The sequence below is a fragment of the Myzus persicae genome, unplaced genomic scaffold (assembly GCF_001856785.1).
Source record: "Myzus persicae strain clone G006 unplaced genomic scaffold, MPER_G0061.0, whole genome shotgun sequence".
In the NCBI taxonomy this organism is placed as follows: Eukaryota; Metazoa; Arthropoda; class Insecta; order Hemiptera; family Aphididae; genus Myzus; species Myzus persicae.
In genome coordinates this window covers 178,393-194,752 of record NW_019102287.1, presented here as the reverse complement: position 1 = coordinate 194,752, position 16,360 = coordinate 178,393, and the positions used below count along the sequence as shown (strand labels likewise).

General features: G+C 28.6%; 1 protein-coding gene across 1 annotated transcript in view; it reads left to right on the top strand.

Moving 5' to 3' along the window:
- Positions 1–16,360, top strand: part of LOC111031753 (homeobox protein orthopedia) — a 35,653-nt gene that overhangs the window by 17,111 nt on the left and 2,182 nt on the right. Inside the window, exons 3-4 of the mRNA XM_022311832.1 lie at positions 13,183–13,369; positions 14,273–14,413. Of these exons, the coding sequence (XP_022167524.1) occupies positions 13,183–13,369; positions 14,273–14,413 (328 nt within the window). The remainder of the gene's footprint in view (positions 1–13,182; positions 13,370–14,272; positions 14,414–16,360) is intronic.

Sequence of the window (16,360 nt, the reverse complement as noted above, 5' to 3'; positions counted from 1 at the left end):
ATGAATAATCATTGTGGTCTTTCTTCGTCGTTTATATTTATAATCGTGAGACCAAAAGCTGTATTCCCTATTTTTCTGAAAACTTACGCTGCTTATAAACATGTGTTGATTCACTTTTAGAACATGAACCGTCTGCATTTTCCTCGTTCATGATGATATCATTATTAACGTGAATATTTTAATGGATGGGTCTGTTTTCCTTCAAAAATAAGATAACATTTTTCTCCGCTATCCATTTTCCTCCACAAAAATTAAGGTTGGATTCGACATTTCTCCAAATATTTTTTCGAACTAAAATGATGTCTATTTTTCTCCAAATATTGTACATTTAGCCGATATTTTATGCTTCACAACTGAATCACAAGTGATGTAGTGTTGTGTGCCGTATTATAAACAGAGATCGACAGTAAATAATAACAGAACATCGTAACTTTGATCAAGCCTAATTAAGATAAGAAAATATATTTTATTTTATTGTTAATAATACTAAAGGTTAAATTTTTTATAATTTAATAATTATGATTTAAAGATGTATTTTTAATATTCATTTTATTTATAAAATATTATAATTCTAAAAAAATATACCTACTTGTTATTAATTTAAAGGTGGGTAGGTACCTAAATTATTATTTTTTGGTCATATACTCATATTTATACAAAATGACTTGAAAATATATTTATTATATTCTTAGTTCTTTAATGGATAAAATGGAAAATGGAGGAAAATGAACAAGATCTTTTCTTTTTAAGGAAAATAGTCGGTGGAGGAAAATGGTATTTCACTATTATTGGAAAAATGGCATTACAACGTTATTAATTTAAGTAGATTCATTAAATAGAATTTATTATTTATAACGATAGTTTCAACAGTGTATTTATATTTAACAATATTAATCCTTAGCAGTATATTTTCCAGTATGCAAGAGCAGCCGCAGGATAAAATCCCACCCGGGACATGATAAAATTACTTATAATCTAATATAAGTTATAGCGATATTGATATTAAAGTACATGCAGTTAAAATTCCCGGGGGCAATGGCCCCCTTACCCCCCCCCATGAGTGCGATCTTTCCAGTGTGATACAAACATTATATTGGGATTAATTTCAATATTTACAGACGAGTTTGCGAGCCGCCTCAGGTATACTTCCCTCAGGACCACAGTTTGGGAAATGCTAGTGTAGATATTATAAACAGATAAATTCTGTTTTTTTTTAAATTATTTAATAAAAAGCTTTGTGGTTATATTATTTTTTCATATCATATTTCTAAAAAATAAATGGAAGCGACTATTTTCAGGTCCTATATGAATGGTCTGAATATTGATTAACAAATTTTTATCTAATCAGTAATCGCTTGACTACCACCTTGTATTTTTGTACGAATTGTGTAAAATGACTGTTTTACTAGAATGATATTTTATGGTAAAGAGTAATAAGTTATCACTAACAACTAATAATAATATGGGCTTATTTATATTTATTACAATAGACTTGTGTAGTTGTACTTGTGCTGCATTTGTGCCACGCCCGATGAATACATGTATAAACTGTCAGTTAAAATAATTTATAAGTATATATATATTATATATACAATCATAAATTCTGACCTTTAGAATTGATAGTAGGTATCTAGTATCTACTTACATGCAAAATGCAAAAGTCACACACAACCCATAAACTATAAACTGCTTGCGTGGAGATTTATCAGAGATCAAACGTATTTACAATATTTGGACGAAAAAGTAATTCAAATAACTAAATATATCATGAATAGTATAACTTTTTTACATAACTACATGATAATAAACTTTTTAAAGTACCAATTAAGAATCTATTGTAGCTGGGCGATCAATATACATAATAACATCAACAAAGTATAGTCAAATTTTTTGAAAAATTTAGGTATCTATAGAAAAATTCTAATAGGAAAAAACTGAATTGAGACATAATAAAGGAATAGTTATTACTTTTTACAATTATATATAATCAATAATTATTATTCATAACAGTTAACAAGGTAACAAAATTTAGAATTTCTCATACTACCTACCTAATGTAGCAACATATACTTTATTAGAAAAATTATATAAAAATAAGTAGATAAGGTACTAATTTATTTTATGATCACCAGAGTTACATAGTATAGGAACAATATTAACTGTAGATATATTTTGTAGTACCTATAGGTACTTATATTTTAATTTGATACAATATTATGAGTACTTATAAGATATAGGTATAAACACCAAACCATACACGTAAAATGGGCAGTGTGTTAATTTATTATTCATATGACATTATGACAAACCAACCAGTTGTCTACGAGGAACACGACTTTTCGTATATATACAATAATACATACTCTATAATTTATTTATACTAAATAATACCATACATACATTATACATGTATATATATTGTTAAGGTATAACTTTTCAATCGCACAAGAACGCGAAATGAGTTTTTTCGTCATGTGCCATACCGGAAGAGAGATCATTTATTAAACTCGGGCTTCCATTAGAGTCTATCTGTCACCCCCTCCACGGGATGCCGGGGTAGTCTACACGCAGTTAATGCGCAAACCTTGTCCGGGAACCTCATGCTATATTGATTCGGCGGGGTCTACGGGGCGGATTTAGCGCACTCGCCAAGCTCACCGTGTTCTGGGACTTGCGCAAAACCCGGAAATATAAAAACAAATGGGAAACGCTTAAACTTGCAGCCCGCGCCAAACATTTTATTTATTTTTATTCGCCTTTTTTGATTCTCTGTCTTTTTATTTTTACTTTTTTATGTTGTATTCTTTATTCCAAATCGGAAATGGCAATACGTTTTTCCTTTTTTCAATTATCCTTATATAACCACTGGTATTGAAATGTGTAGGATTACGGCACAGGTGCAACTTTTGATAACTCCTTTTAAATCCTGTTAAGACCCAGGTTTTAAGCTGAGAAAGTTTAACAGGATACCAACTTTACGATAATATTTGTGTTCTGAATATTAATGAAATTATAAGTAAATGGTCCAAACACTACTACATCTTGCAAGTGAAAATAATAATAACAATTATATAGTTTTACAGAACCACGTTTTCAAACGTTTGGTATAAAAATTAACAGTTTAGCAGTTTATAGTAACGCTATTACTAAGTTGTATAATGTATTACATTTTTTCTTTAACAATTATTTAGCTTTACACCATAAACATTGAACCGTAATAATTTTGTTGTTTTGCATGACACGCTTATCATACTGAGCGAGGCCAGTGTTTTTATTATTTAAGATTTACAATAATAAATATTTTTATGGGCAAAAACCGAATATTCTTATTTAAAATTTGGATGAAAACAAAATCTGGACGAAAAATCCTCACGAGAAAGAAGCATCCAGTCGCAATATACTTCAAGGATCCGATCTTGGATTTTAATTTTTTAATTTTTACTTAGTAAATAGATTGTTTCGCCAAATTCTAGTATAACAAAGTGTTTGAGATGGTGGTGTAACGTAAGGTAATAAAAGTAAACGTACCAAGAAATGTTAACAATAATTATCGAAGATTTATTGATTGGAAAGATTGGAATAACTTTAAGTTAGATGTTTTGGGGTCTACTAAAACATCATGTTTTCGTCACCAAAGGTCTAAACTTAAGAAATTAAATTTAAAAACAGTCGTTTTCTTTTTTAACATCTGATATCTTAATAGTCAAATTAAACATTATAATCGAGATAAACGACAATTAAAAAATATAAACACGAATAAAGTATTCTGCATATATCTAACAACTAACATACATTTCTAAAGAACAATGAACAATTTTAAATTTCATTTCAATGAAATATTATAATTAATAAATTATAATTATATAAGACGTATTCAACAAACGTACGGAAATTATAAAATTGTTTAATTAACAGAATTTTCATCAATAAACTGATTAAATAAAATACTTCAAATAATATGTTTGAATCATATTTTCGTAACTTTAAATTGTATATTATTATTTGTTTATAGTAGTTATAAATAAATAATCACTAAAAAAATCTTATTTATCTATTTTAAATTATTATTTAGCCTCATTGCTCAATATTATAAGAAATATATAGATATTAGATACCTAATTGATTTTAAAATAATTTCTGAAATTTATAAAACTATAGGATATTTTATTTAATTATTAATGTTACTTTATAGTCTAGAATACTTTGTAGTAGATATTTAATACTCAAATCTATAAAATATAAATAAGGTTTTTAATATTTAAACTTAAAAAAATATATATTTTGTTTTTTAGGTACCTAGGTAACATCTATAAAATATGAATTACCGTATCAACATATGTACAACAATGTCTTATTATTATATCTTAGCTTAAAAGTTTAAAATATATAATGTTATGCACGTCTTAAATATTTACCTTTTGTCAGTCATTTTGAGCTACAATATTTTATACTGCGAAATATGTTATTAATTATATTGTAATTTTACTTAAATTATATAGCCATATAGGTACTTAACTAATGAAAAATACCAACCTAAATTATATTAATTATTGATATAATGATATGATATGATATAATAATTGTATATTATAATAATATATTCTAGTGAAGCCATGAAGGAACTTAATGCTATCAATACCAAACTATTACGTAGTCTACACCAACCTATCTGTTATCTGTATACAGTAATTTATTGTAGTACATATTATGTAGTGATTACATGATGGAAAGGGTGTGGAACAGTTTATATTGTGCACTATACATCACTCGACAAAAGATCTTAGAACTGTGTATTTAGACTAAGGCTTTTGTAAATCCGTTTAGTATGTGTCACAATATGTCACAGCATATTGATCTTGCCGTCATTGATTTATAATGGCCTGGTACTTGGTAATTTTAGTGAACTTGGATACGAATAAAACTTTTTTTATATTAATGAAATGAAATAAAATATTTTAATGAATATTGAAGTGTATTTTTTTGGTTTATTGTAATAAATTTAAAGTGGAAAAAATCATACTATTTTAATAGTACCTATTAACCGATTTTATTGCTTCATAATATGTAGAAATACAATAAAATACCTGTATAGTTTGTATAATTTCATATTTAAATATGTAATATAATTGGTATTAGATATTAATCAGGCAGGCACTAAATACTATAATGTACTATATTATATTCTGTTCGTTCACACTTTCAGAGCTTCCCTGCGGATTTAAGTTCTTCTTCTATGCAAGGCACTTTAAACCTAAGTATTAAAAGTTATAAATAAATCACTTTATAAAAATTAAAATTATAAGAGTTTACGTGTACATAATCCTGCAAATGTAATAACAAGATCATTATAATAAATTAGTATTTTGTGTACCAATAGAATAAATATTATGAATTAATTAGATGACAATCGCTTAAATGAGTATTTATTATAAATCTTTATAAAATAGTATACCCATATGTTGGTAATGTTTAAATAATTTTATTTCAAATATTATACTTATAATTACCTATGTTAAAAATACCTAGTCAATATATTAATTCCATAATTTAAATTGATTGAACCATGATTTTGAATATCATAACTGAAAAAAAACTATATATTTAAAATACAATAACACAATATTCTGACAAAAATGTTTAGTTCATTTTAGTAAATTCTTCCATTTTTTTATGCATTATGTGTTTAAAAGATACTGTTGTGAATAGTGAATAGTTTATACTATAGAGGTACGTATTCTAAAAAATATGATTAGAAAAAACGTATGCTCATAACTTTATAATGTAAAAAGTTATGATAACACTTAGTAGTTAGTTATAGCATTGATTAAATATACTATTATATTATAATATTATAATTAATATATTATTTAATCAATGGTTATAGTAATATATATATATATTGTATTTCAGAATTAGAGATATTGCTTACCTGTCTACTTATGTGGTGTGGAATGTAGGATATTGATATTTATGTATGCATCTTCAATAATAAGCATTGGATATTCAGTAGTCAATAAACTTTGATGCAATAAACTCGATTAAAACCTTTATAAATTATGGCTTACATGGTCATACAATAAATACCCATATGGACCATTAAATATCTATGTTTCTAAAACAAAATTCATACAAATATGAATTACGATATAATGGGTATGCATTTCCACTGTTAAAATAACACCATCAGTGATAATTTGGCATCAAAATGTACTTGTTTGGTATTCATACATTTATATAATAATAAGAACAGTAATTTTGTAAAATTGTACCTACATAAAATCATACATTTAATATAATTTTTTTATTTTATAAATTAATAATTTTTAGATACCTAAGAATAGGTTTGCAAATATACTTCGTTATATTATGGATTATCAAAAAATATTAAAATAATGTATATTATGTACAATACTATATTATTTGATGAATGTTTATATAGCAGTGGTTTTCGTTAAAAATAAATATAATATAGCTTATAAATCATCTAATACCACTACGTTGTATAATTATCATAACAGTGGTATAACCCCTTGTTCCGGTCATCATCCCTTTACATGTTTTACGATACCGCATGTGTTTTCATTTCGGATGGATGTTGATTTATGACTGTTATATTATGTGCACGCTGGGATGGCGCAGCGTTAATTAGACGACTCGGAGTAAGGGGCCGACCCCTAACCGACTAAACCCTTTAAATATTTTCTGACCTAAACCGAATGAGGTTTTAGCATGTAATAAAAAAAATCAAAAATCAAATTCCGATCAAATATCAGCTGCCCGATATTATGAGTCATAAACAACTGACTGCAGAAAGATAATCATAAACGAACGTTATTATACCTATAACAACGTATGTAACGTTAATGGTTAATCTATTGTTTTAACATAAGACATATTATATTATATGTATAATAATACATATCCGCAGTTGTTTATTTTTCCACTAATAATTGCAAGACCTGGACGGTGAGGGGAATAAGTGTTACTTACTTCAAGGGTCATTCCTAACTATATATGTCACTGTTTTGCCCCCTTGGGGAAATTCCCGTAGTACCTATAGGTATAACCTATATAGTATATAATATAACGGTGTAGTGTACCATCATATATACTACATATGAGAAGTTTGCAACCCTTGTGTAAATCCCAAAATAATTCTGAGTATTATGTTGCCGCTAAGCTATCCGATGGCATGGGGAGAGAGTTCAATTTTGGACTTTTTTGTTATTGTTGTGGACTTGTGGTCAATTTGTACAAAAAGAACAGAAACCCGGCTATAAATCTATTGGTCGGCAAATCCCAGTTGTGTACGTTGTGCTATGGTGTTACGTGTGCAAGACCACGGAACAGAGGAAAAACAAACTATAGCATTTCGTTTGGATTACCGAAAAAAAGATCTTTAAGAAAAAAAATACACATTTGTTTCTCGTCCCTTTGGTCAGATTTTTATAGTGTTGTGCACCCCACTATATATCCAAGTTGTATATTACAAGCTAATCATTATACCCACCACGTTTATATGTGGTAAATAACTACCTATGTCACATTTTAAGCATATATAACATTTGTATACTTGAATATATGAAATACAAATATTTTCTAACTGGTATAATTTTCTGTCTCAACGTTTTCCTATAAGTATAAATAGTTGTGATTTTTAGCTAACAAAAACCGTATCTATTAACTAATAATCTGTACCTATTATACGTACACTCATTTAGTTATTCCTAATTTTTAATTATAAACAACTTTCTTAAAGCTAAATATATGAAAAAAGCTATTGACAAAACACAAATAATGTTAATGTTTATAATTGTTTTGTTAGGTTATATTTTAAGGATAAAATACAGAGAGGTTTTAATTGTATTACACTAATTCATGAAAGAAAAAAACATATATCAATGTGCCCTATCAGATTTTTTATGAGAAACAATAGAGTGCATTGTTATTCACAAGAAAAATAACTAAAATAAATAAGGGAAAATTCATTTTATTCCTTTAAATGGATCCAATTTCAGAAAAATATGAACTTTAAATGTTTATAAAAAGAATAAGTGCCAAAGTATTTTCAAATTTTCAATACCTATCATAATTTATAATTAATGAGTAAAAACAACAACTTATGAAGAACCTTTTATACATATATTTTTTTTTATTTAAGATAGAGGCTTCAACATCATAAAGTTATTAGCCTAAAATTACAATAAAAATGAACAAGGATATAATATATATAGTTATTTACAATTTACGGTCTAGATGGATATAATTATATTACCCCTTATCTTGGCTATAAAAAATTAAAACGTCATACAATAGTAATTACTTAACAGTTTGCACTTTTAAATTTTAGCTTCAAATGTTAAAAAAAATGTGTGTGGTGTGTCCATGCATTTTTAATAATTTTAAGTTACTACAAAACAACTTACGAAGAACTTTGTATTACATTTTCAAGCTTTTTTAAAGAAAATACGTATTAATGACTAAAAAACGTTTTTTGGTTGAGATATGTATCGAACATTTGACTAGTGAACAAACTCGTACAAATTATAAACTAAATATTCGTACAAAAAAAAAAATGTTGGGGGGAATGGTTATAGAAACGTTTCTTCTGACCTCCACGCTATTTTGCTAATTCGTTTGAAAATAAATGAGTGAAAATTCTGATTTTCATTGTACTAATTCATACAAATTCTATACTAATTATTTATGAAAACAATTTTTTTTAAATCATTAAAGGGAAACGTACCCCATGAATTTCTATAAAACTGGCCAATGTTCAATCATACTCGTGTGTGAAAAGAATATATACAACATTTCCATACCTATAGGCTACTAGTTTTAAATTATCTTTGCAAAACAGTCGCACCTTTGTAGGGAGACTTAAGAAAAAAAACTAAAAACGTAGACAATTTCAAATGTCTATACATTTCAAAACTGATTAACATTAGTCTAATTAATAAATATAGGTGATTGGAAAATTGTATTTGCGCCTAGAAAAATTATAATTTATTTAAAAGCTAGCATAGAAAGTGAAATGTTCCAAGTTTTTTTTATTAATATTTTTTTGAATTATAACGGTTTATGATAACAGTTTCGTAATAAATTAAACTTTAAATGCTTGTTACAGTTTAATTCAACTTAACATTTTTTTTTTCATTTGATAGAATGCTTATAAGGATTTTTGAATTACATTTTCAAGCCTAAGCTATTAAAAATATAATTTTTTTATGAATTATTAATTAAAAAATAAATTCAAAATTTTCGTGATTTCAAATAATTTTAGAAATAAAATAAGACCATATATAATATACGTATCTAATGACAAAATATGTATAATTTTGTTTACCCTACAACTGGGAGGACATTGAAATTTGATCGCCAGTCATCACAATAAACGCAGTGGAGTTAAAATGCTTAAAATACATTTCAATAATTGAAGTAGAAACTTTCTTCAATATAACTACAGTTGTTCGATTGCTTTAAAACTAACGGGACTAGGCGATGAATTTAGGGGAGAGCTGGACGCTAGTTTGAAAATCTATCTAATGATTATTTGCAACTGCAAGTTCTATTACTAAATCTCAACAGATCTCTATCTGCAGATAGATGTAAATATAAGCAATATACTACAAATGAATGGAGTAAACTGTTGTAGCAAGTATGAATAGCGTATTACACTACACCTATATACCTAGTCGTAATATATCCTATATAATAACTGTGGTGCAGATTTCAGAAGACTGCGTTAAAAGAAAACATAAATAAACCGCTTGAAAATTGACACCGATTGAAATGTAAAAACATAAAAACGAATAAACAACTGCGCGTCGGTTAAACGAAGCATGTACCTATATCTATATACATGGGATAATAATACCGAAGCACACTTTATTCTTTAACGCGTGTATCTATTGTTTTCGTACGTATTACGGCTACTACACGCACTACCGTGTCTATGTGTCAATATTATAATGTATATGCGTATGTATGTTTACATATATTACCGCACCACACCATTAGAATTTGCGTGGTAAAGTTTTTGAAAAAAAGACGAAAATTTACAGCCTGTAATAACGGACTTTTTGTTTTTTTGTTTATTACTATATTATCGTAACATATAGGTACACACGCGTGACTAAACGCGACGTACAAAATATATGGCAGCGCACGTAGAAATAAAATAAAACGAGAGAAAGAAAAGTCAATAAAAAAAAGCTTTGAGATTCCATTTGTCACCCCCGGCGGCCACGAATAATATGTATACAGCTTAGGGGTTTGCGCGCGCAAACGGATTTTACGAGCCGTGAAAAGACGGGTGTCGACAAGGTGGCGGCGGCGGCGGCAGTGATTGAAGTCCAGCGGTCGGCGGTGGTGGACTGCGGAGAGTTTATTGGTTTATGAATTTCGTGTTTCGATGTGTGTGTGTGTGTGTGTGTGTGTGTGTGTGTAATGTGTGTGCGATAGTCCAACAAGTCGACGAGCAAAGAGTGAGAGAGAGTGACCCGGACGGACTTTCGTTCCTTTTGCTTATACATTATGTGTGTGCATGTGTGTGTGCATGTGTGTGTGTGTCTGTGTATTCGCGCCTGCGCGTGCGTGCGGTTTACGGCCTTCTCTGACACGAAACGAAACGAAACGGTATGATTTCACCATTAGCGGATTAATGGACACACACACCGTCGACGGGTACCGACCGATTTATTACACCTCCTCCTACTAACCCCCTCACGCATGTATACCGCGCGAGCACACCCTATTTGAAACGCACAAGGCACAACACATGACTGCAGTATTCGTAAATGTGTACGTGTGTGTTTGCGTGTGTGTGTGTGCGTGCGCCTGTGTGCATATATCCTCCCTATGCCCTCAGAGTCCATCGGGCTTACTCTACGGGGTTAGAGTAAATTGAACGCTAAATCGTATATTATATACAATGTATATACATGTATATAATAATATTAAAGCTGCAGCCACGAAGCAAAAGGCGCGTGATTTGCCGTTTCCACGCAATATACATCATCTCGCTTGCATATTATAGTGTGTCATGCGCGCATGTACACGCAGTCATACGTCAAAGTGTAATTTTGTTTTTATTTTTCACCCAACATCCCCCAATCCTAAAATAGACTATTTTATATGCAAAGCGCTTATATACATATTTATACATATAAACATAATATTATATATCAGTATACCTATATTAGAAGCTTTCGCTTAGAGCCAAACTACCAAAGACCGCGTATCTAAGTATCTTGACGTAATTATATGTGTACCTGTACTACCTACCTTCAAATATTGTAGACTCCAGACGTAACCAGTTCATCAGACACAATAAACAGTTTCCTTATGAATAAAAATAACCTAGAGTATACCTATACCATATACAGTACACCTTTCATGTGGATTCCAATTAAAAATATAACACATTATAAATTAATGCCTCACTTATGTGAAAAATTAATTCATCATTTTAAACACAAATGTCAAATACTAAAACTCCTCAAGTCTAAATGGCCAATGTCTATGTGCTACTGCATCCTGCAGGTCTTAAAAAAAGTATAATTATTAATATTAATATTATAGTTATTAGGTTATGTAGGTCCCAATTTTATATGTAGCATGAACTTAAAAGTATGTAGGAATAAATGCCTTCCAATTTATCAAAAACTATTTCATTTTGCACTCAGCTCGTCATCATAAACGGTAAATTTTTTCTTATAAGTTATAACTAAATAACTAGCCTTAAATAAATTTACCCAGTTTGCATCTACGGACGCGTTACATTGAGGATCAAGGTGCAAAAAGTAAATAAGATTATACAAAAGGGTTAAACAATTAAGGGAGCGTTAAGAAAAGGGTTTGAACGTCCTAAAGTCCCTCGCCTCTAATGCTATAGCACTTACCATTAGGTACACATCAGCACGAGTCCCGTCATCTTTTTGACCTCATTATTAACACCACCGCTAATGAATATAAATCTTGTATGAATGGTAAATCTCTATAGTCGAAGTAATTGTAACAGTTGTATAATATAATATAATATAATATAATATGTACATTTTAGTGGGTATTGTATTAAGTACCTACAATACATTAAATTATTAAAGGTACGCCTACTGTTCACAAATTACATTAAAACTAAATCATTTTAAGAGTTTGTGATATGCCATAAATAAATTTAAGCACATTAAACATGTTGAGTGTTAAATAATTAAGCACAGGTATAGTTATACAGATAATTAAGATTTTACATATTACTTTTATAATTAAATTATAAGTAGTATATTATAGTCTGTGCACATACCTAATTATGTTTACCCTGCTGCTGAGAGGACATTGAAATTTGATCACCCGTGATCACAATACAAGTTGTAGAGTTAAAATTTTCAATTTAGTGAAATTAACTGAATACACTCACGAAATAAGCCAATTTATTAACGTTGATCATACTATTGTTTATACAAACATGGGACATCGTACAATTTTTCCGAGATCCATATAATATCATATCAAATATTTTCATATCATAACCACTTATTCTACTCGATTATTTGTGTGCACCGTTTCATTGTAACAATTTATATGTTAAGATATTTCATGTTATACACATACACCTAATCGCATGGAAGGGCGAAAAAAATGAACTCCGCCGAACATCAGAAGGCATGAATAAATTGGTTTTCATTCAGTAATCCCTAGGTCAACGGGATTACAGGATTATTAGATACAACCCCTCTACTTTTATTACTTTTCACGCACCAAACATACGGTATAGGGGGTTCACGTCATTTGATAAATTATAGTACAAAATTATAACTCCCGAAAGCCCAGATATTGTACATTTTATTACTTACAAAATAAATTAGTATACCGACAGTATAAGCACTTTATTGCATTTCTTTTGTTCCGACTATGTGTAGACATAAAACTTTTGCAGTTTTTTTTTCGTGGATTAGGTATATAAACGAATCGTTATCATTATTTATATATATACAAATCAACCAAATAACATATAAACCATATTTAAGCATAAAGCAACTAAGCAAGCAAGTGTTAATCAAAAACGTATTTATAAATTATAATAAATATTATGAATATGTATACCTATTTAAATATGTAAATAATTTAATATTCAAACCAAAATAAATTTATTCGTAGAACTTAAATCTTTGATTAATATAGGTTTGGTTCCAAAACCGAAGAGCAAAGTGGAAAAAACGCAAGAAATCAACAAACGTATTCAGGAGCCCTGGTGCCCTGTTGCCGTCCCACGGACTACCACCGTTTGGGTCCATGTCCGACAGTCTGTGTCCCACGTCAATGTTCAGCTCTCCAGACACCAGATGGGGTGTGACTAGCATGGCCACGGGTATAGTATATATATTTACTATATTTGTATAGTTGTAACGTGTATGATACAGTCTACATGGTAATTCAATTTGAATTTATTATACATATATTCCTACATAGGTAGGTACCAATAATAATATGTAGATGTTACATCTAAAATGTATAACATATACCTAGGTTTTAAAGTATGACAAACGAGGTGACTAGGTGCCGAGCTGTAGCTATACCAACTACTGAATATTATTATAAAAAATTGGCATTTCAATGAAAAAAAAATTTAAAAAATTAGAGTTTTAGTGAAATAATTCAATATATTTTTTTTTATTTATTACAATTAATTGATTATTATTAAAATTGCTTGTTTGAATTATTCAGTATGAGTAATACAATTAAAGATGTAAATATAGCTAAAAATTTTATAAGGGGCACCGACATTTTAACTGTTCAAGTAATAAGATTCTAGAATACCACAAATATTTAATCCAGCACTGACAATGTCCTCCGTTTATTACTTTATTATCGAAAATACCAAATTCATATTTTAGATAAACATTTTTAAAGTGTAGTGTTACCTTAATCTATGAGATGACTACTTGAGGTTTATTGCCCCCTGAGCACCTCAGAAAATAATCTTACACCTGAAACATTAAAATGGTATCTTATTGTTGTTTTCTTACTTTGTGTTTCAAAATTTCAATTTGTATAGGTACAGTTTATAAAATAAACTGTAAACAAAATGTTTTTTTTGAATAATATAATTGGAGGTACAGATAGTAGATACCGTGTACATAATAATTAAATATATTAATATAATATTTGATTTCTATCATTATATTTTAATTCATATGATTATAATATTATATCATATTTGTTTCATGTAAACATTGAGACCGTTTATAGTTAAAATATAAAACATTCTTAGGACTCAGTCAACTGGCCGGCGGTACTGTTACCATGAGCGGATACAACCATCAGAACTCGTCACTCAGCTCCGTGCCGATCACGACGATGGCTACCAATGCTCAGAATATGTATCAAGCGCATTATGGTCTCAATTCACTAGGCAAGTAAACAAGCATATTAAATCGTGGTTTTGCATAACTATTAGTAATTATATTATTTTTTAAATAATTTTATTAAAACTTTCAAACGCCTATAAATTATAGGTAATATTAATAAATCGGATTACCTGAACAGTTATATCTTATATAAGGTATAATTATAACGATATGATGTTATTTAAAATGAAAGAAAAACTAATGGCCTAGTAACCGATGTTACTATAGTTAAAACAAAAATAAAATACAATTTGAGATTCAAAATAACATACAATGTGCTGTACCTGTATTATAGTCACAAAATAAGTTCTTTTCGTGACTTGTACATGCAATAACAAAGTTATTCAAAACTCAAAGGAGTTTGACATTATTTTTTATATTCTACTAGGTATTTAGGTGCATTATAAATTATAATCAGGACATATTTTTATTTCATTTTTAAGGCTATATAGTTTATACCATTTTTTAATAATCTTCTGCGATATTATTAAATCTTTATTTTTTTGTACAATAATAAATAAAGTTGTGTTCAGTAATAAATCACATAAGATTTTATAACATGCATCTGCAGTGTTGAAATTAGCTTAAACAGTGCAGCTATAACCACCCGGGGTGGAACAGGGTGACGCCCTCCCAACTGGGCTTTATACAATACATTTAGGGGCCTGACTAGTCTGATTTGAAGATCGCTGTTTTTTTTTTTGCACTACGTCCAAAATTCTTAATTACTACATTGATTTTAGTTATAGGTAGAATCTTAATTATTTATAATAAAAACTCAAAATATTATTAATCATAGTTTTGTAAAGGTACCTTAATGCATATAAATTTGAAGTTTTCTAACACATTGAACAGTGACGTTATAAACCGGGGGCCCCAAGTACATCCAAGTTGGGGGGAGGGGCACAGGATTCGTATCATTTTATTTAAAAATCTTAAAAATCTTTTTTTTAAATTAAACCAGGCTTGAAAAGTTAATTTTTAAGTATAGGTACAAAGTTATTGTTTTTAATAAATTTGTAGTAAAACAACGCGATATTATTATTACTCTATATTTTTTAAACTTAAATATGTTCTTGGGCTGAATACACGTTGTTTTGTTTCTGACCGATTTTTTGTTGTCGTAGTTATTTATTAACACTAACATATTTATGGTTCATAGATTCTCCTTTTATAATATACAGAGAAAGTATCGTATAGCGTTCTATTTTATTACCTTCTAGCATCAGAATCTTTTTTTATCATAACAATTCAATCATTTCTGTATTTATTTCTATACATATAACATGAAAATTATCTGTATAAATAGCAATATAGCATTTAAGCTCATTTATCATAATTCAATAAAAATGTATGATAATATATTAAAGGTATATCAAAGCTTTGGTGTATTGTATCATTTTTATCTGATAATATTGTTGTAGGTACCTACTACCTACATATACATAAGTGCATTATAAAAAAAATAATTCACGGTGTTAAAAATCATGGTGGGTATAAAATCAATCTTTATATTTGCATTCTGACCATCATAATAATATAGTGTCACGTCAAACTAACGATACATAATATGTTATAAGTTTTTAGCTACAAACACCAAACTACCTTTAAGTTACATTCTACAATTGTGTAGATTTAGTTTATACCAGCTACTATTTTGATAATTTACACAAAATAAAGGGTTTGTATAAGCTATTTAATAAATTTAATAGTTAAAGATGAAAAATTAGTCTAGAATTGTTATGGTTTACAAACAAAATTTATATTTATAAAATGTTTTTATTTATTATTTTAATAATAGGTATATCTAATAGATTGTAAACTTGTAAGTATGTATATATTATGCAATATACACTATCCCATAATGCTACATCAATAACATTTGTTTTTTTATTGAAATTAAACATAATCGTTCGAAATAAAATCAGTAAAAACATTGGTAAAATAAGTAA